Source organism: Opisthocomus hoazin, chromosome 2, assembly GCF_030867145.1.
Source record: "Opisthocomus hoazin isolate bOpiHoa1 chromosome 2, bOpiHoa1.hap1, whole genome shotgun sequence".
Taxonomy (NCBI): Eukaryota; Metazoa; Chordata; class Aves; order Opisthocomiformes; family Opisthocomidae; genus Opisthocomus; species Opisthocomus hoazin.
The window spans coordinates 132460018-132476917 of NC_134415.1; the positions used below are offsets into that span (position 1 = coordinate 132460018).

The 16900-nt window shown below is 66.5% G+C and overlaps 2 protein-coding genes across 3 annotated transcripts; one reads left to right on the top strand and one right to left on the bottom strand.

Annotated features, from left to right (window-relative positions):
- Positions 1-200: 200 nt before the first annotated feature.
- Positions 201-7610, bottom strand: EIF2B4 (eukaryotic translation initiation factor 2B subunit delta). Its single transcript, XM_075415156.1, has 13 exons — positions 7490-7610; positions 7305-7348; positions 7097-7235; positions 6524-6733; positions 6263-6345; positions 5979-6070; positions 5484-5598; positions 5118-5194; positions 4810-4912; positions 3537-3664; positions 928-1108; positions 644-824; positions 201-437 (listed from the first exon to the last, which is right to left on the bottom strand). The coding sequence occupies exons 1-13, from the start codon at positions 7593-7595 to the stop codon at positions 238-240; spliced, it is 1659 nt and encodes a 552-aa protein (XP_075271271.1). The 5' UTR covers positions 7596-7610; the 3' UTR covers positions 201-237.
- A 310-nt stretch (positions 7611-7920) lies between these two features.
- On the top strand, positions 7921-16739 carry SNX17 (sorting nexin 17). Of its 2 annotated transcripts, none has more exons than XM_075415157.1 (15): positions 7921-8053; positions 11045-11119; positions 11468-11585; positions 11980-12098; positions 12216-12326; positions 13245-13335; positions 13542-13629; positions 14003-14072; positions 14190-14282; positions 14442-14645; positions 14988-15110; positions 15218-15295; positions 15483-15557; positions 15908-15949; positions 16039-16739. In XM_075415157.1, exons 1-15 carry the CDS (start codon positions 7994-7996, stop codon positions 16156-16158), a joined length of 1467 nt encoding a protein of 488 aa, XP_075271272.1. In that variant the 5' UTR covers positions 7921-7993; the 3' UTR covers positions 16159-16739. The 2 variants fall into 2 exon arrangements, with proteins under 2 accessions (XP_075271272.1, XP_075271273.1); XM_075415158.1 differs by having other exon boundaries at positions 11980-12044.
- The last annotated feature ends 161 nt before the right edge of the window (positions 16740-16900 follow it).

A 16900-nucleotide genomic window follows, 5' to 3' on the forward strand; every position in this document is an offset into this window, starting at 1 on the left:
ACCATTACCCCCAGGTCCTAGAGGAGGGGCCCAGGGGCCGGAAAGGTTCTTCCCTGCTGCAGCCTGAAGCGGGAGACGAGGGGCCGGGCAGAGCTGGGCACAAGTGCCAGCATGCCCAAGGCAAGTGCAGAGCTGAGCCTGTGGTGACACGGGGTGCCGGGGCTCCTGCCACACCACACAAGGCAGACGAGGTGTATCGTGGCACCTGCTTTATTAGTGTCCCTGCAGCTGCCCCTGCTACTGATCCACGTTCTTGACGCGCAGGACGACAGGCACCGAGGTGCAGGGGATCATGCCCAAGTCCGTGATGACCAGATCCACCAGGTCAGGTGGCGTCACATCATAGACCAGGTTGAGGAGGCGCAAGGACTTGTTCTCTGCCCAGCCACCCAGCTGGGCCTGGCCCTTCCGGAGCACGATCAGGTCATCGGGGTCATCTGCGGAGAGAGGAGCAGCCAGCAGGATCAGGGGGAGGGACAGCACCTCTCCATCCTGCTCTGGGAGCACGCACCACTGCTGCCTGCCAGGCCACCCCTCCTGCAAGCCCCTCGGCCAGCAAGGGGAATGGCAGGGCAGATCACCCTGTCCCGGCTAGCAGCGGGAAGGGGGAACAGGTCCCAGGTGGGAGGGACAAAAACCATACCCAGCTCATTGGAGACAAACGAGTCTGTCTGCACTCGCTCGCAGAACTTGTAGGTCTCGCAGCACACCAGGACGGGCACGTTGTAGGCTTTGGAGACCAGCGCTATCTGCGACGTCCCCACCCGGGACATGACAGAGCCGTTGGCCAGGAGCGCGTGGGCTCCCAGCAGAACTTTGGACACCTGGCAGGGAAGCACAGGGATCTGTCAGCACCTTTTATGGCTGCCGGCTGCAGCCTCCCCCGAGCCTGCCACCCCCCCAGCACAGACCCGCTCCGCTCCTCACCTCGGGCAGCACGTAAGAAATGGCGTTGATCATCACATAGGTGCAGTGAATGCCCTTACGCACCAGCCGGTGCAGCGTCTCCCGGCCTTCCAGCCGCGGCCGGCTGTCCACCACGATCACACGGAAGGCCCGGCCCTTCTTCACGTGGGCGTCGCACAGCGTGCGGTTCACGAGGGAAGAGCTGACGGACACCAGTGAGGAGGCCGCCCCGTCCCACCCGGCCAGGCTCTCGCCCAGCACAGGCAGCTGCCCCGCGCCGATGCTGCTCGCTGCCAGCGTCGCCCAGGAGTGCAGCCCATTGCCAGACTTTCCCTGGCGCTGGCTCTGCTGCAGGACTCCTGGCCAGGCAGGAGGTTTTCCACGCGTTAGCACGGGGACAGCCCTGATACGTGCCTGATGGCAGGGGATGGCTGCCAGCAGCTGCAGCAGAGTGGGCACTGCTGGGCACCAGCTGCCACGGTGGGTCCCCCGGCACACCCAGCCCAAACAGAGCAACGTCCCTCTGACCCAGGGCAGGAGCTGGGCTCCCACCGAGACACTGTCGGGCTCGTGCTGCCCAGAGGTGAGTCTGAGCAGAGCTGACGTCCACCCTCGCCATTACAAGTGCTGTCCCTTCCAGACACTCCTCCTGCTACAGGTGCTTCTAGGCCCTCCCTCCCCGTCCTTGCACAGAGAATCACACCCTGGGAAAAGGTTGCCCAGGGAGGCTGTGGAGTCTCCTTCTCTGGAGATATTCAAGACCCGCCTGGACGAGCTCCTGTGCAGCCTGCTCTGGGTGACCCTGCTTGGGCAGGGGGCTGGACTGGATGATCCACAGAGGGCCCTGCCAACCTCTACCATTCTGTGATTCTGTGAAAAGCTGCGTCTAGGGCTACAAGGATGGTGAGGGGACTGGAGCATCTCCACTACGAGGAGAGGTTGAGGGAACTGGGCTTGTTCAGCCTGAAGAAGAGAAGGCTGCGAGGGGACCTTATAAATGCCTACAAATATCTGAAGGGTGGGTGTCAGGAGGATGGGGCCAAGCTCTTTTCAGTGGTGCCCAGTGACAGGACAAGGGGCAACGGGCACAAACTGAGGCACAGGAAGTTCCGTCTGAACATGAGGAGGAACTTCTTCCCTCTGAGGGTGACGGAGCACTGGAACAGGCTGCCCAGGGAGGTTGTGGAGTCTCCTTCTCTGGAGATATTCAAGACCCGCCTGGACAAGATCCTGTGCAGCCTACTGTAGGTGACCCTGCTTCAGCAGGGGGGTTGGACTAGATGACCCACAGAGGTCCCTTCCAACCCCTACTATTCTGTGATTCTGTGATTCTGTCTCAGCCCTCCCTGGAAGCAGCACTGACCTCCACCTGTGGTCCGTGACTCCCCCTCCAAACCCTCTCCAAGTTTCCCTCTCGTAACCCTCCACGCCCGCACTGGCCTCCTGCCCCTGCTCCTTCCTCCACCCATCACCCTGGAGGCACATCACAGCTGGACTCTGTTTTACCACACCAGTCTCCAGTTCCTTTTCCCCCCTCTACTTTCTGGGACAGTCCCTCAGAGGAAGAATGAGCTTCTGTATTTTCGCTTCCTGATATTTGACTTTGCTGCATTTTGTTTAAAATGTCAGTAAACAGCCACGGCTGCTCTGTTAAATGCCCTGTATGGAAAAAGCAGTGAATCTGGGTTTCTTCAAACACCTAACTCTGGAGGACAGCGCCAAGCCCTGAACAGGAGCAGCAAAGTCCCATGGACAAGACTTCGGTACAGGCTCCACTGACGGCAATGGCCTTAGGCCTCTGCCAGGCACTTCCCAGCCCAGCCAGGGCACTGCCCACCCCCACAACGCCACAGGCCGGCGGATCGAGGGGTCTGGGTTAGTGGAAATGGCAGCCAGTGCAAACTCCAGCATTCACAAGCTAAGCTTGAGGCGCTAACACGAATACGTTAGATCAGTACAGGCTGGTGTAAGGCTACTTGGTCAGACCCTCCTGTTTGTTCCTCTAACAAGTATGAGGTCTCCAGGGCTTCCAGCACCCAGCCTGTCCCAGCGTGCAGGGAAATCAGAAACAACATCTGCAGGACACAGCCCTCCACAGCGGGGGATGCCTGCTCGCAGCCAGCACTGTCTCCTGTGCTCCGCAGACAGGGTTTCGCATTCCCTTTGGCAGCTGCCAGGCAGAAAGTGCTCTCTCACCACCTCGTGATGCGAGCTCATCAGCCTGCCCGTATCCCAGGACGGGACATGAATCCTAACGAGCTCTCTGCTTTCCGTAAAGCACTAACAATACATCCACATCCAGTCAGCCAGCGCTGATCCAGGGCCATGCTCTGTCCTGACACCCTCATACATCCGCTGTTCTGTTCTGCCCCGCTGCTCACAAACTTCACCCTTGTGCCTTTATTCACCAGCTCCCCACCACAGACAAGTTCTGGCTGGCACCCCCCAACTGCCCCCTCCCTGCTTGTTTCATTTCTAGCGGCTGGACCTAGAGCCACAACCTCCCCCCACCCCCACCTTGGGCAATGCTCCTTTCCTACCCCTCAAAAACCGCTTTTGCAAGAGCTTCCCACGGTCACTCAGCTGCTCCGTTTCCTTTTTCCACCCGGCTGCCCTGGCGCTGCTCTTACCACCCATACACCAGGATCACATCGTTGTCATTTATCTTCTCAAAGGCAGACCTCGAAATGGCTTCAGCTGCCAACACAATCTTCTCCCGCAGATATTTGTCGATCGTGTCCTGCAGCTTCTCCTTCGCCTGTGGAGACAGTGCCGTCACGTACAGCACGGCCTGGCCGTGCCGCAGACGCTGCCGTGCCTTGCACGCTGTCAGGACTGCGGGCTCAGCTCTGCTTTGCAAGCAGAGAGCCCTGGCCTGCTCCCAGCCAGCCCGTCTGCTGAACGGCTCCTTCCCCGGCGACCGGGGCTCTGCGGGACACGCAGGGCCACTCCCGGCCCAGCACAAGCCTCCCAGCAGACCACAGTGCCTCACCGCGCGTGCCAGCTGCCATCAGGCCCTCCCCAGCTCTGCCCAGCATCTCCCCCGTGTCTCCTGGGTCAGTCGCTCTGGTCATCCCATGGGAATTTTACTGCTCAGACTCTCCAGCCCGACTCCTCTCAGCCTCTGGCCTCGCAGCCTCAGGGTTTCTCCTGCCATACACCACCCCCCTACCCCTTGCTCCGCAGCCAGCGGGCTCCACAGGAGCTTTCTGCTCGGGACATAGCCGAGCACTGAAAACACACTTTCTTCTCTCTCTGTGACTTTACTGATACTGTGAAACGACGCTCACGGGCAGTCCTCACGCGCAAGGGCAGCTCATGAGCCCAGCTGCTGCGGCCTTTGTGGCCCTCCTGCAGCGCACAGCACCAGCTGGACCAGCAGTCTTCCAGCTTCACAGAATCACAGAATGGTAGGGGTTGGAAGGGACCTCTGTGGGTCATCTAGTCCAACCCCCTGCCCAAGCAGGGTCACCCAGAGCAGGCTGCACAGGACCTTGTCCAGGCGGGTCTTGAATATCTCCAGAGAAGGAGACTCCACAACCTCCCTGGGCAGCCTGTTCCAGTGCTCCATCACCCTCAGAGGGAAGAAGTTCTTCCTCGGGTTCAGATGGAACTTTCTGTGCTTCAGTTTGTGCCCACTGCCCCTTATCCTGTCGCTGGGCACCACTGAAAAGAGCTTGGCCCCATCCTCCTGACACCCACCCTGCAGATATTTGTAAATATATATTAGGTCCCCTCTCAGCCTTCTCTTCTTCAGGCTGAACAAGCCCAGCTCGCTCAGCCTTCTCGGCAGCACTGCTCCCAGCGCGCAGCCCACCACCTCTGCCTGCGCCAGGACTGTCCCCCCGCCCTGCTGCCTGCAGCCAGAGGGCTGGAGCCTGCTGCTCGCCTGCGGCCACTCACCTCCTCCTCTCTCAGCGTGTCGGGTAGGCACGAAATCTCCTTCTTGAGGAACTTAATGGCATTGCCCATGCTGGCTGAGAGGGGCCGGCACTGGTTCAGGAAGCTGTGCAGAAGAAAAGGGCTTAGCTCAGAGCAGCCTGGAGGGCAGGTGCAGGAAGAGGGAGGGTACAGCTGGGCTGGGGATGGTGGGCACGGAGGCAGAACTCAGAGCCAGCTCAAGGTTGGGTGGACACCAACCCGGAGAGATGACCAACGGACCACACTCAGCAGAGCTTCGGTCCCTCTGCTCCGGCACCAGGAGCCCTCACCTGATGTGTGGCTTCAGCTTGGCCACCAGGTCCCGTGACAGCTCCTCGTTCGGGGGAGTTGAGTAATCTCGGATCAGCTGTGAGAAGAAGGATGAGAACACGAGTTCAGGGCACCTGTCCCTTCTGGCCAGGCACTGTGTGCGACCACCCTCGCCCAGGAGGCTGCAGACCAGGCGCAAGCGTGGACCGCACCGCTTGACACACAAAAGAGGTGCTCCAGGAACTCAGATCTGCCACATCAGTGCCAGGACAGCAGCAGGACCCAGCCCTGGGCACGATCAGAAGGAAGACGCTAAAGAAGACCTGGTAGTCAGAGAACAGACAGGGATGCCTGCACCTGGTGGGCATGGGGGGCTGCTCGCGTACCTGTTTGAAGACTTCCAGCAGGGCAATGCAGCGGGCGTTGGAGCCATTGATGATGCCCTGGGAGTACTGGAGGCCAAGGCGCACCACAGCCGGGTGAATCACCGTGGAGGGGATGCTGCAGGGACAAACACGAGAGAGCTCTCGACACCGGCGCTACAGCCCAGGAACAGCCAGCCCATCACCAGGCCACCAGCCAAACAACGCCAGGGACAGCCCAAGCAGGGAGCTGCCAGTCCGGCCCCTCCTTGCTCTGCGACCAGAGGAGCCAGGCTAACCCCACGGCCCCTTGTCCTGCGGCCCTGCATGGCCCGAGGGCAGCTCTCCTCACCCGCCGGGCAGGGCATCCAGCTGCCGCCGCTCCTCAAAGCGAGCGAAGGGTCCCCCTCCACCCCACCAAGCCTATCTCGCAGGCAGCACCAGGACATGCCTTCATCGGCCAGGCCAGCCGAAGCGGAGCCAGAAGGCTGCCAGGGGCCTGGGCTGCGGAGGCCATACCTCATCTGCTGCGTCAGCGGCTTCTTCCGGCTGTACTGGTGCAAGTGAGAGAACAGGTTGACCTTGGTGCCGTAGTCCTGCCTCAGAGGCACCTGTCACCGAACAGCGTCGATGCCGGCTAGGGCAAGGTCACCGCGCAGCCCTGCTCGCCCCAGCACCACCAGTCACGCCCCGCGCTCACATCAGCGCGCAGACCCTGGCCCTCCCCGCGCACAGACGACCCCACCACATACACAGCGCCGCGGCTGCTCCGCCGCACGCAGCCCGTCACCGCGCCCGCCTACCTGCTGCCGCTCCAGCTTCTTGGCCAGCTTCCTCTGGGCAGCGGGGTCATCCCCCTGCGCGTGCTCCGGCAGGCGCTTCGCCACTGCGAGCGGCGGGGCGGGCGGCGTGAGGCGGCGCGGCCCCAGAGCAGCCCCCCGCCCGGCCACGCTGCGGGAGAACGCACGGCAGGGCAGCGCGGGGCAGCAGGGAAGGGTCGGAGGGGCAGCCCCCGCGGCCGCCCGCCCCGGCCCCCTCCCTCCCGCTGCCCAGGGCGGCTTTACCGTTTGGCGGCTCGGCGGGGGTCGGCCTGGGCTTGGCTGCGGCGGCCGCCTGGCTCAGCTCTGCCTTCCTGGCCTGCTTCTGGGCCCGCTCAGCCTCCTGCTTGGCCCGGCGCTCCGCTCGCAGCTCGGCTTTGCTCTTGCCCGCCGCGGGCTTCTCGCCATCGCCGGGGCCGTCGCCCGCGGCCGGGGGGGACGCGGGGTGGGCAGCTGCTGCGGGAGATGGAAGGGGCGAGTCTGCGCCCAGCCTCGGCGCCAGCCGACAAACCCTCGGCAGGGAGACCCCCTCTGCGCGGGGCGGGGGTCTCCTTCGGAGGGCAGGCGGGACCCAGCCCTGCGTCCTCCCGCTCCGCGCAGCCGGCGCGGGGGCCGCCAGGCCAGCCCCGAACCGGGGTGGGGGGGACCGGCCGCTCTAGAGCTCGAGGTGCACTCGAGGTGCGTGGGCCCAGGCGTGGGGCTGCGACGCTCCCGGCGCGGGGCCGGAGCCGCACTCCCAGCCCCAGAGAGGGGCGGGGGTCTCGCCACGGGGCCGCCCCTGCCCGGGGGGCCCTGCGGCGGGGAGAGGGGGGTCCTCACCCCCGGGCTGCCCCGCGTCGGAGGGCGTCCCCGGCTCCGCGGGCTCGGCCGCCGGCCCCTGCTCGCTCCTCTTCTTCTTCTTCTGCTGCTTCTTCTCCTTCCGCAGTTGCAGCTTCTCCTCCCGGGAGAGCTCCGGCGCCTGCGGGCACAGACCGTGAGGCGGCCCCGGCCCGCCCCCCCGCCGCCCGCCAGCCCCGGCCCCGCTCACCTGCACTCCCGCCGGCACCGGCGCGGCCGCTTCGGGGCCCGCACCTGGAACGAGGGGAAGCGTGAGCGGGACCGGGCCCCGCCGCGGGGGCGGGAGGCCCGGTGGGCGCCGAGCGGCGGGGCGGGGGCCGCGCCCCAGCCGGAGGCCGCCGGGGTCCCGTCCCGGGGTCCCGGCCCCGCACTCACCGCCCGGCGCTGCCCGCTCCGCCATGGCGCCCGCCCGCAGCGCCCTCTGCCGGCCGGAGGGCCGTGCCGCCTGCCTGCTCCGCGTGACGTCAGCCGCGCTCCGCATGACGTACGGTGACGCCACTCCGCGGCCGCGGTGGGGGCCATTCCCTCCCCCGGGGCGCCCCTCCCAGCGCAGCCGGGACCCCGCTGGGGGGCGCTGGGACACTGCCGGGCGCCGCGGCGGGGCGGGGCGGAGCGCGGCGGGGCGGGGCCGAGCGCGACGGAGCGGGGCCGAGCGCGGCGGGGCGGGGCCGAGCGCGGCGGGGCGGGGCGGAGCGCGGCGGGGCGGGGCGGAGCGCGGCGGAGCGCTGCGGGGCGGAGGGGGGCGGGGCGGGCGGTCCCACCGGCCGCGCCATCGCGGGGGCCCCGCGGGGCGGTGCCGGTGAGCGCGCGGCCCGACATGGCGGCGCGCGGCAGGTAGCGGGGGCGCGCGACCCGGCCCGGCCCCGCACCGGCCCCGCCATGCACTTCTCCATCCCCGAGACCGAGACCCGCGCCGGCGACGGCGGCGCCGCCTACGTGGTGAGCGGGCCCGGAGCGGAGCGGCCCCGCGGCCCCGCGGCCCGGTCCCGGCGGGCCCCGCGGCGGCAGAGCCCGGTGGGCCGGGGCCGGGGTCCCGGGGCGGGCGCTGTCCTCGCTCCACTTGCCCGGTGCCGAGCGCGGGCCCGCAGTGCCGGGACTGGGGGCGGACGGGGCTGGGCCCTGCGGCCCAGGCCGGTGGCCGGCGGGCTCGGGGGGTCCCTGGGGCGCGGCCCCGTTCGGGGGGTCCGTGCCCGGCGCTGGGCCGGGGGCGGCGGGGCCGGCGGGCCGCGGGCAGGGGGGTGAGGGGCACGGCCCGGCCCCGGCTCGCCCTGCCCGCCAGCCAGCCCATCCGTCCCGGCTTCCTGTTTTGCTCGGCGAGCCGCGGACGCGCTCCGGCCCGGCAGCCCCCCCGGCGCGGGTCCCCGGGGCGGGCCGGTGCTGCGGGGCGGAGGCCCGGCCGCGCCCCTGCCCAGACCCCCGCCCGCGGGCAGGGTCCGGCTGCGGGGGAGAGCGGCGGGGCCGCGGGGGCTGGGCCCAGGCCTGTGCTCCCAGCCCGGGCGGGGGCAGAGCCCGGGGCCCTGCGGGAAGCTCCGGGCAGCCGGCTCCGCCGCGCCCCCCGCCCGCCCTCCCGGCCCCGGCGGGCTGCGGGAGGGTGGTGAAGGGACGCGGCGACCCCCGGGCAGCTGCGGGGCCGGAGGAGCCAGCGCCCGACGCGTCCGGCCCGGTGCCTGCCCCTGCGCTCTGCCCTCGGGGGCCGCGACGGCGCCTGCGGCGGGGGGAGGCCTGGTCCCGGCGTCTGTCGGAGCGGAGCTCGTTGGCAGCCCTGGGTCTGGGCAGGAGCTGGGGACCCCGCAGAGCCTGGGACCCCGCACCGACGCTGCGCGGGCGCCAGAGATGCCAGGCACCCCTCCTCGGGGACCCCCAGCAGCAGGGCTGTGGCCGCTGGGTTGGACGATGCCGTGAGAAGCCAGCGTGGCCTGGGCCAGTGCCGCTGCTGACCCCGGGCAGCCCAGGCTTTCCGGGCCGGGAGGACGCTCGGGGCTTCCAGTGAGCAAAGCGGCCGCAGAGCTCCCTGCCTGGGCTGCGGATACCAGCTGGAGGCCCCGGCCACCGCGGTGTCATCCTCCCCATCCTCCCGCCCTCGGAAGCAGCGTTCTGGGGATGGTGGGATCGCTGCGGCACAGCGGGGACGGCGCTGCTCCCTGGGAGGACGCTGCCTGAGCGAGGTGCCCGGGAGCTGGGGCGTGCAGTCTCGGCCCCGTGCGCTGTGCAGCCGTGCCCTGCCTGCGTCGTCAGCGGGGAGCCGAGCCGGGGCGCGGGGCGGAGGGGGCACCAGGAGCAGCGGCCAGGGACCAGCTCTGTGGCGTTGTAGAAAATGTTCGTGCTAGCATGCGTGATTTCTGTAACAGTGGGATCCCCTCCGGCAGGAGCAGTCACCTCCCCATCTCTAGGGCTCCCCCCGGGCCGGGGGCACTTGAGCCCCAGCTGGGGCACAGCTTAAATATCTGCAGGGTGGGGGTCAGGAGGATGGGGCCAGACTCTTTCCAGTGGTGCCCAGCGACAGGACAAGGGGCAACGGGCACAAACTGAAGCAGAGGAAACTCCAGCTGAAGATGAGGAAGAACTTCTTCCCTCTGAGGGTGCCGGAGCCCTGGCCCAGGCTGCCCAGGGAGGCTGTGGAGTCTCCTTCTCTGGAGATATTCCAGCCCCACCTGGCCGCGGTGCTGTGCCCCCTGCTCTGGGTGACCCTGCTTGGGCAGGGGGTTGGGCTGGGGGACCCACAGAGGTCCCTTCCAACCCCTAACGTTTTGTGATTCTGTCCTGGAGGGGCTCCAGCCTCTCCTTTGGCCCAGGGGGCCTGTGCTCAGGGCTGGGCCCTTTGCAGCAACCCTCACGCTTTCAAGCAGCTGGTGCCCCAGCAGTGCTGGGGTGTGTTGTGGTGGTCCTGGGGCAGGCAGGCAGTGCAGGAGGAAGGAGTCCACTGGCCGTGGCGATGGAGCTAACCCAGGCCCGCGGGCTTTGGTGGTGGGGATGTCCCAGCCATGCACCTCTCTGCAGCTGGACTCCAGGCTCTCGCTCCGCTGGCTTGAGTGCAGCTCGGGTCACTGCTGGCTGTTGTGTTGCTGTGCTCGCTCCTCCAAAGGTGTCCTGGGGCCTGCAGAATGGAGAGCAGCTGCTGGCTGCCTCGTCTCCTTGCTGCGGGGAGAGGTGTCCTTGCCTGCTGACTTTGGGATATCCGTGTCCACGGGGCTGCAGCGTGGCTCCGTACTCTCCCCGCGGCTGGGCAGCCGCAGCGTTACACCTTCCCGGTGCCCATCGGACACATCCGTTGGATGTGCTTGTGCTTGCTGAGCAGTTTTGACCGTGTCTGCACCGACACTGACGCGTCTTCGAGGAGCAGCGCACAGACACCTCGCAGTGCTGTCGTTGTACCTGTCTGTGCGAGTCCTGGGTGTTTGATCCGTCCTTCCTTGGTGACACGTAGCCCTTTGCTGCTGGCAGCAGCCCGCTCCTGGTCCTGGCCGTGCTGGGGGCTGCGGCTGTGCCTGCCCGGGGCTGCTCGTTGCATGCATTGCGTCTGAGGGCAGCCTCGGGCTGCGTGGGCCCTGCCTCTCCCCAGGCTGCTGGGGTGCAGCCCCAAGAGGTCCCCAGCCCCACGAGGGCAGGAGCTGCGTGCTCCAGGGCCGTGTGTGGAGGGGGTCCGGGCGGCCGGCGTCGTGCTGCTGGGACCGGTGCCTCTGGGCTGGGGCCAGTGCCTGCAAGGCAAACCCAGCTCCTGCAGCGGTGCCCAGCCTGGCGCAGGGCAGGCGACAGTGCCAGCTGGGTTCTGCGCTTCCCGGGGCAGGGGCTGAGCTCTGCTGGCAGGAGGAGAGGGCTGGGGGTGCCCCATCTGCCTCTTGCAGGGTCCTTGGGAGCGTTGCCGCTGCCTGGGCTGCCCCGGGGCCCCTCGGTCCGGTGGGACCTGGGGTCTGACGGCGTCTCTCCCCGCAGGCCTACAACATCCACGTGAACGGGGTGTTGCACTGCCGAGTGCGTTACAGCCAGCTCCTGGGGCTGCACGAGCAGGTAGGGAGCCGTCCCGCGCGGCGTGGGAGTTGCGGGCGCTGGGCTGCCGTTGGGTGCTGCTGGGGAGCTGCGGGCGCTGCGCTGGCTGCGGGCAGGCGTGCGCTGCCTGATGCTGCCCGCGGGGCTGGCCAGGGTGCCACGTTCTGTTCCCTGGCATTGGGTGCAGCCTCCTCTCCTGCTCTGTGACGTCCCAGCTGGGTTCTTGCAAGCTGCTGGCTGCCCGTTTGGATGAGGAGCACTGGCGAGCTCTCCGCTCCCCTTGCCAGGGCCCTGGAAATCGGCTGGGGTGGGGGTCAGAGCAGCCACTGTCTCCCTGGGGGCTCTCACAACACTGTGCTCTCTTCCCAGTTAAGGAAAGAGTATGGTGCGAATGTGGTTCCAGCCTTTCCCCCAAAGAAGATCTTCACGCTCACCCCGGCAGAGGTAGAGCAGCGACGGGAACAGCTGGAGAAATACATGCAGGCTGGTAAGCTGGGTCTGCCCCATGCTGCGGCTCGGGCCGGCTGCCCCCTGCTCAGTCGCTCAGGCACTGTGGCACTGTCCGCATCCTCACCACGCTGCTCTGTTTGCTGTGGCCCATCTTGATGCTCCCAGTCTTGCTCTGGGGTCCGCTGGCCTTGTCCACTGGATGTCAACTCCCCCATCCCAGCCCCTTCCCCTTCCCCATGCTGGCAGAGCTGGAGACTTGCCGGTGCCTCCGCCGGCGGGGGAGTCCATGGCTGCCCACCTGCACGCCCCACACACAGCGCACGCTTAGGACGGGCGCAAACTCTGAGGGCCCGCAGAGCGGATGGGCATCGGCGTGGGCGTCTGCCCCTTCCCATGCAGCGCCCGACTCCGTGCTCGCCTTCCACCCCTAGTGCGGCAGGACCCGACGCTGGGAGGCAGCGAGACCTTCAACAGCTTCCTGCGCAAGGCCCAGCAGGTGAGGGGGCAGGAGCTGCTGGCTGTGGTGGGCTGCGAGGCAGCCTGCGCGGGGGTGAGTGCTGGGGCCGGGCGGTGTCTGCTGGGGCCCTTGGGCTGCAGGGCAGTCTGAGCGGCGCAGGGGTGGTCGGTGGGGGAGGGCCCGGGGTGCCAGTCCTGTTTCTCTCTCCAGGAGACGCAGCAGATACCCACAGAGGAGGTAGTGCTAGAAGTGATGCTCTCCAACGGACAGAAGGTCAAGGTCACCATTCTTACTTCGGACCAGACAGAGGATGTCCTCGAGGTGCCAAAGCTCTTGTGCTGGGCAGGAGCAGCTCTTCCTGTGGGGTTGCAGAATCACAGAATCACAGAATAGTAGGGGTTGGAAGGGACCTCTGTGGGTCATCTAGTCCAACCCTCCTGCCAAAGCAGGGTCACCTACAGCAGGCTGCACAGGATCTTGTCCAGGCGGGTCTTGAATATCTCCAGAGAATGAGACTCCACAACCTCCCTGGGCAGCCTGTTCCAGGGCTCCGTCACCCTCAGAGGGAAGAAGTTCTTCCTCATGTTCAGATGGAACTTCCTGTGCCTCAGTTTGTGCCCATTGCCCCTTGTCCTGTCACTGGGCACCACTGAAAAGAGCTTGGCCCCATCCTCCTGACACCCACCCTTCAGATATTTGTAGGCATTTATAAGGTCCCCTCGCAGCCTTCTCTTCTTCAGGCTGAACAAGCCCAGTTCCCTCAACCTCTCCTTGTAGGGGAGATGTTCCAGTCCCCTCATCATCGTCGTAGCCCTCTGCTGGACTCTCTCCAGTAGCTCTTCATCTTTCTTGAACAGATGTGTTCTGTGGTTTCCCATGTGTGCAGTAGTTCCCTCGGCCTGGCAGCCCCCGGCCCTCCCTGCCCTGTCCCTGCCCCAGAACAGGGTTGTCTAGGGGAGCTGAAGAATAGTGGGGCTGGGAAGGGTGTGCCGATGTGCTCTTGCCCCTCTCTGGGCCCAGACTGACGTTGGGAGGCCCTCAGCTGTTTCGTGGTGGCAGTGACACCCTGGTTTCCCCTTGTCCACTCTCCCCCCCTGCCTGGGCCCCCAGCGCAGCAGAGGTGCTGCCTTCCCGCTGTTGGGAGGCCCCAGACGGCGCATGGGCTGGATCCTGCTGCAGGGTAGGGACGCAGAAGTGCTGCCTCTGCGGGAAGTGGTGACCTCCTGCTCTTGCTCCCAGGCTGTGGCCTCCAAGCTGGATCTGCCAGATGACCTGGTCGGCTACTTCAGCCTCTTCCTTGTGAGAGAGACCAAGGACGGAACCTTCTCCTGTGAGTAGAGCGTGCTGGAGCCCCACGAGAGCTGCAGCGCGACGTCTGCCCTGCACCCTGCCCCGGAGCGAGAGCTGTGTGCTTGGACCCGATGGCCCTGCCCCGGGTGGGGGGATCCAGCGGGCTCCCCCGAGGTGTCCTGGCTGGCGGGGGTCTGGGGGGCTCCTGCTGCCCCGAGCCGCTGCTGAGCTGGTGTTTCCCTGCAGTCGTGCGGAAGCTGCAGGAGTTTGAGCTGCCGTACGTGTCCGTGACCAGCCTGCACAACCATGAGTTCAGGATCATCTTGCGCAAGAGGTGAGAGGCAGCGACTGCTGAACACTGGGGGGATGTCTGGGGCTCCTGCTCCACAGAGGGACCCCTCCCCTTGTGCCATCACTGCTTGTGGGGGTGCTTTGGCCCCCCGGAACACAGCCTGGGTGTCCCCAGCCATGACGCTGGGGGCTGGGCTGCCCTGCTGGGCTTGGCACCCGTTTACGCTTTCCCCGACACATCCCTTCCCACCTCTGGCAGCTGCTTGAGAGGAGGAGTGGGGCATGGCAACTGGCGGCCACTCGGGGGGCTGGTCAGAGAGCCAGCCCGGCGCCTTGTCCCAGCGTGGGGGGTGTTTTTTTCTCCCCATCGCTGACAGGAGCTGGGGAATAGGTTGACCTGTGTGGTTCCCTTCTAGCTACTGGGACTCCTCCTATGATGACGATGTAATGGAGCATCGCGTGGGGTTGAACTTGCTGTATGCGCAGGTGAGGGTCGGTGCGGCCCAGCTGGGGGAGGAGGGGCACCGCACCCCTCGGCTGGGGCTGCGCGGGGTCTCGGGTGGCTGTGGGCCCAGCTGCTCAACAGCCTCCGCTTCTTGGCAGACGGTGTCGGACATCGAGCATGGGTGGATCCTTGTCAACAAGGAACAGCACCGGCAGCTGAAGTCCCTGCAGGAAAAAGTCTCCAAGAAGGAGGTAGGGGAGTGCGTGATGCTGTGACTGGAGCAGTCCCAGCGCCGGACTGGCACCGCTCCCATGTGAACGGGTGGTGCTGAGTTCGTTGCCTGTTCCCGGCCCGCGCGGTGTGGCGGGAGGGCCGCCCGCTGTGCTGAGCCTCCCTGGCTCTGCCCGCAGTTCATCCGCCTGGCGCAGACCCTGAAGTACTACGGCTATCTCAAGTTCGACCCCTGTGTCACCGACTTTCCTGAGAAGGGATGTCACGTCGTCGTCAGTGCTGGCAACAACGAGCTCAACTTCCAGGTGCGGCTGCCGAACGAGCAGATCAAGGAAGGCAGCTTCAAGGTCACGCGCATGCGGTGCTGGCGGGTCACGTCCTCGGTGAGTGCCCCTTGCCTGTGGGCCCCAGGGAGGGCTCCGGGGGGTCTGGTGGGACCGGGCTGCTGTGACAGCTCTCCCTGGGAAAAGAGCTGGCTGTGGTGCCTGCTTCCAGCCTGGGCAGGGTCCGAGTTGTGCGTGGGGATGAGGGGTCATCGCTGTGAGGATATTTGAGGGGCCCGCTGCTGTGAGGAGCCCTGACGGCGGTGGAAGGCCAGCGGGAGCTGGGCAGAGTGTCCAGCGCCCGGCTAGGGGCTGCCTGCTGCCAGCTCAGGGGCCTGGGAAGCGGGCGGAAGCGGCTGCGTCCCCTCCGGAGGCTCCGAGCCTCAGCAAGCATGCTTGCAGGTGCCAATGAGCAATGGTCCATCGGGGAGCAGCCCAGGGAAGTCCGAGGTGAAGCTGGAGTTGGCTTTCGAGTATCTAATGAGCAAGGACCGCCTGCAGTGGGTCACCATCACCAGTCCGCAGGTAGGGCTGCCTGCGTGCCAGGGCAGCGGTGGACGAGGTTGGGAGTGAGGTGGCGGTCTGGGCTTGGCATGGGGTGCGTGGAGCCTCGTGACGCCTCTTCCTTGCAGGCCATCATGCTGAGCATCTGTCTGCAGTCCATGGTGGACGAGCTGATGGTGAAGAAGTCTGGAGGCAGCATCCGCAAGGTGAGGGTTGGGGCTGGATGTTGTCTCTGCGGTGGGATCCCATCTGCCCCTGTGACTGCCTGGGGTCTAGGCTGGGCCCTGCTTGCTCTCCTTGGGATGGGGCCAGCGGAGGGACCCCCGGGGGCCATCTTAACCTCTGGGGCTGCCCGTGGGGACCCTGCGGCTGAGCCGAACTACTCCGCTGCAGATGTTTCGCCGGCGAGTGAACGGGGCCCTGCGGCGCTCGGACAGCCAGCAAGCTGTGAAATCCCCCCCGCTGCTGGTGAGTGGGACGCTGCCGCCCTGGTAGTGGAGACAAGCGTGACCATGGGCTTCACTGTGTGTCGGGTACCAGAGCCACTGCCCCCCGAGGTGCCGCCATCCCCTCGGCAGGGCTGGCAGCAGGGAGGGCTGGGGCAAGCCCCGGGGACAGCAGGGCCTTGGTGCCCTACTCCCATAGCCCTGGGAAGAGAAAAGGGGTCCCGGACCCATCCCTGGGAGCCGGACACCCTGGGGGAGGGATGGGATGGTGCCCTGGCGTCGTCCCCGGAGGGTGGGTAGTGGCTGAGGGCAGGGAGACGGTGGGTGGCGTGTCCCCCGCCTCCGTGCTGCCTGGCCGTGCTGTCCCCACAGGACTCGCCGGATGCCTCCCGGGAGCCGATGGCCAAACTCTCGGTGAGCTGTGCGCGGGCGCACCAGCGCCGTCACCCTCGGACTGAGTCGGGGGGCGAGGGGATCCTCCCTAACGCTTCCCCTCTCCACAGACCAAGCTCACCTCTGTCAGCCTGCGAGGGATCAGCCACTCCAGCTCGGCTAACGATGTGGGCGCCAACGACTTCCATGGCAATTACGCCTTTGAGGGCATCGGCGACGAAGATCTGTAGTGCCCCCCTTCTAGGGCAGCACCGGTCCGAGGGCCTTCGCTGAGGAATGTACGACCTGCAGACAGGTTGCAATCGACGTGCCTCTCACCTGCTACATCCACCTTCCCCCGCTCCCCCGGGCTGGGGAGCTCGCCCCCAGCCCACCGCTGCCTTCGGGGTGGGGGCAGCTGAGCTCCTCCGGCTGCTGGCTCCAGCTGGGAGAGGGCTCGGTCCCGGGCGGCAGCAGCCCAGCCCGAGCAGCGTGCCCAGGCCGAGCCCTGGAGCAGCGGCACGGAGCCTGGCCAGCGCAGGGGCAGAGCTGCCCCTTCCCCAGCTGCGCAGGGGGGCTGCCCCGGGGGGCAGCAGCCTCGCGAGGCTCCGTAACGCCACATTAGCCGTTAGGTTCCTGCTCAGAGACAGACCGCAGTACGCCGTCTCCAGGGGCCTCTGCGCCGAGCCCCCTCTCTAACCCGCGCGTAGACTCCAGTGTAATCTAGGCTTGTAACCACCTCTCTCCTGCTGCTCAGACCGACCAGAGCATTAATGGACAGTAACTGATGTTTACACACTGCAATGATGATTAAAATGGATCCTGATTGGTACTGGGCTGTCTGTTGGGGGGGGTGGCCGCTGTCCCTCCCCTCCCTGCACGCCTTGCCAGCCCCATGCTGTCCTCTCCTGAAGCAGAACAAGGCCCCCAGGGAGGATAGCAGATAACAAAACCGACTGTTTAATGCTTTTATACACAATATAAATTACACTG

Coding starts and splice junctions, on each gene's coding strand:
- EIF2B4 (XM_075415156.1), bottom strand. CDS start 7,595: ATGCGGAGCGCGGCTGACGTCACGCGGAGCAGGCAGGCGGCACGGCCC. Junction 6,734..7,096: donor CGACGCGGGGCAGCCCGGGG/GTGAGGACCCCC, acceptor CATCTCCCGCAG/CAGCTGCCCACCCCGCGTCC. Junction 6,071..6,262: donor AGAAGCTGGAGCGGCAGCAG/GTAGGCGGGCGC, acceptor GTTCGGTGACAG/GTGCCTCTGAGGCAGGACTA.
- SNX17 (XM_075415157.1), top strand. CDS start 7,994: ATGCACTTCTCCATCCCCGAGACCGAGACCCGCGCCGGCGACGGCGGC. Junction 11,586..11,979: donor GGAGAAATACATGCAGGCTG/GTAAGCTGGGTC, acceptor TTCCACCCCTAG/TGCGGCAGGACCCGACGCTG. Junction 12,099..12,215: donor GCGAGGCAGCCTGCGCGGGG/GTGAGTGCTGGG, acceptor TTCTCTCTCCAG/GAGACGCAGCAGATACCCAC.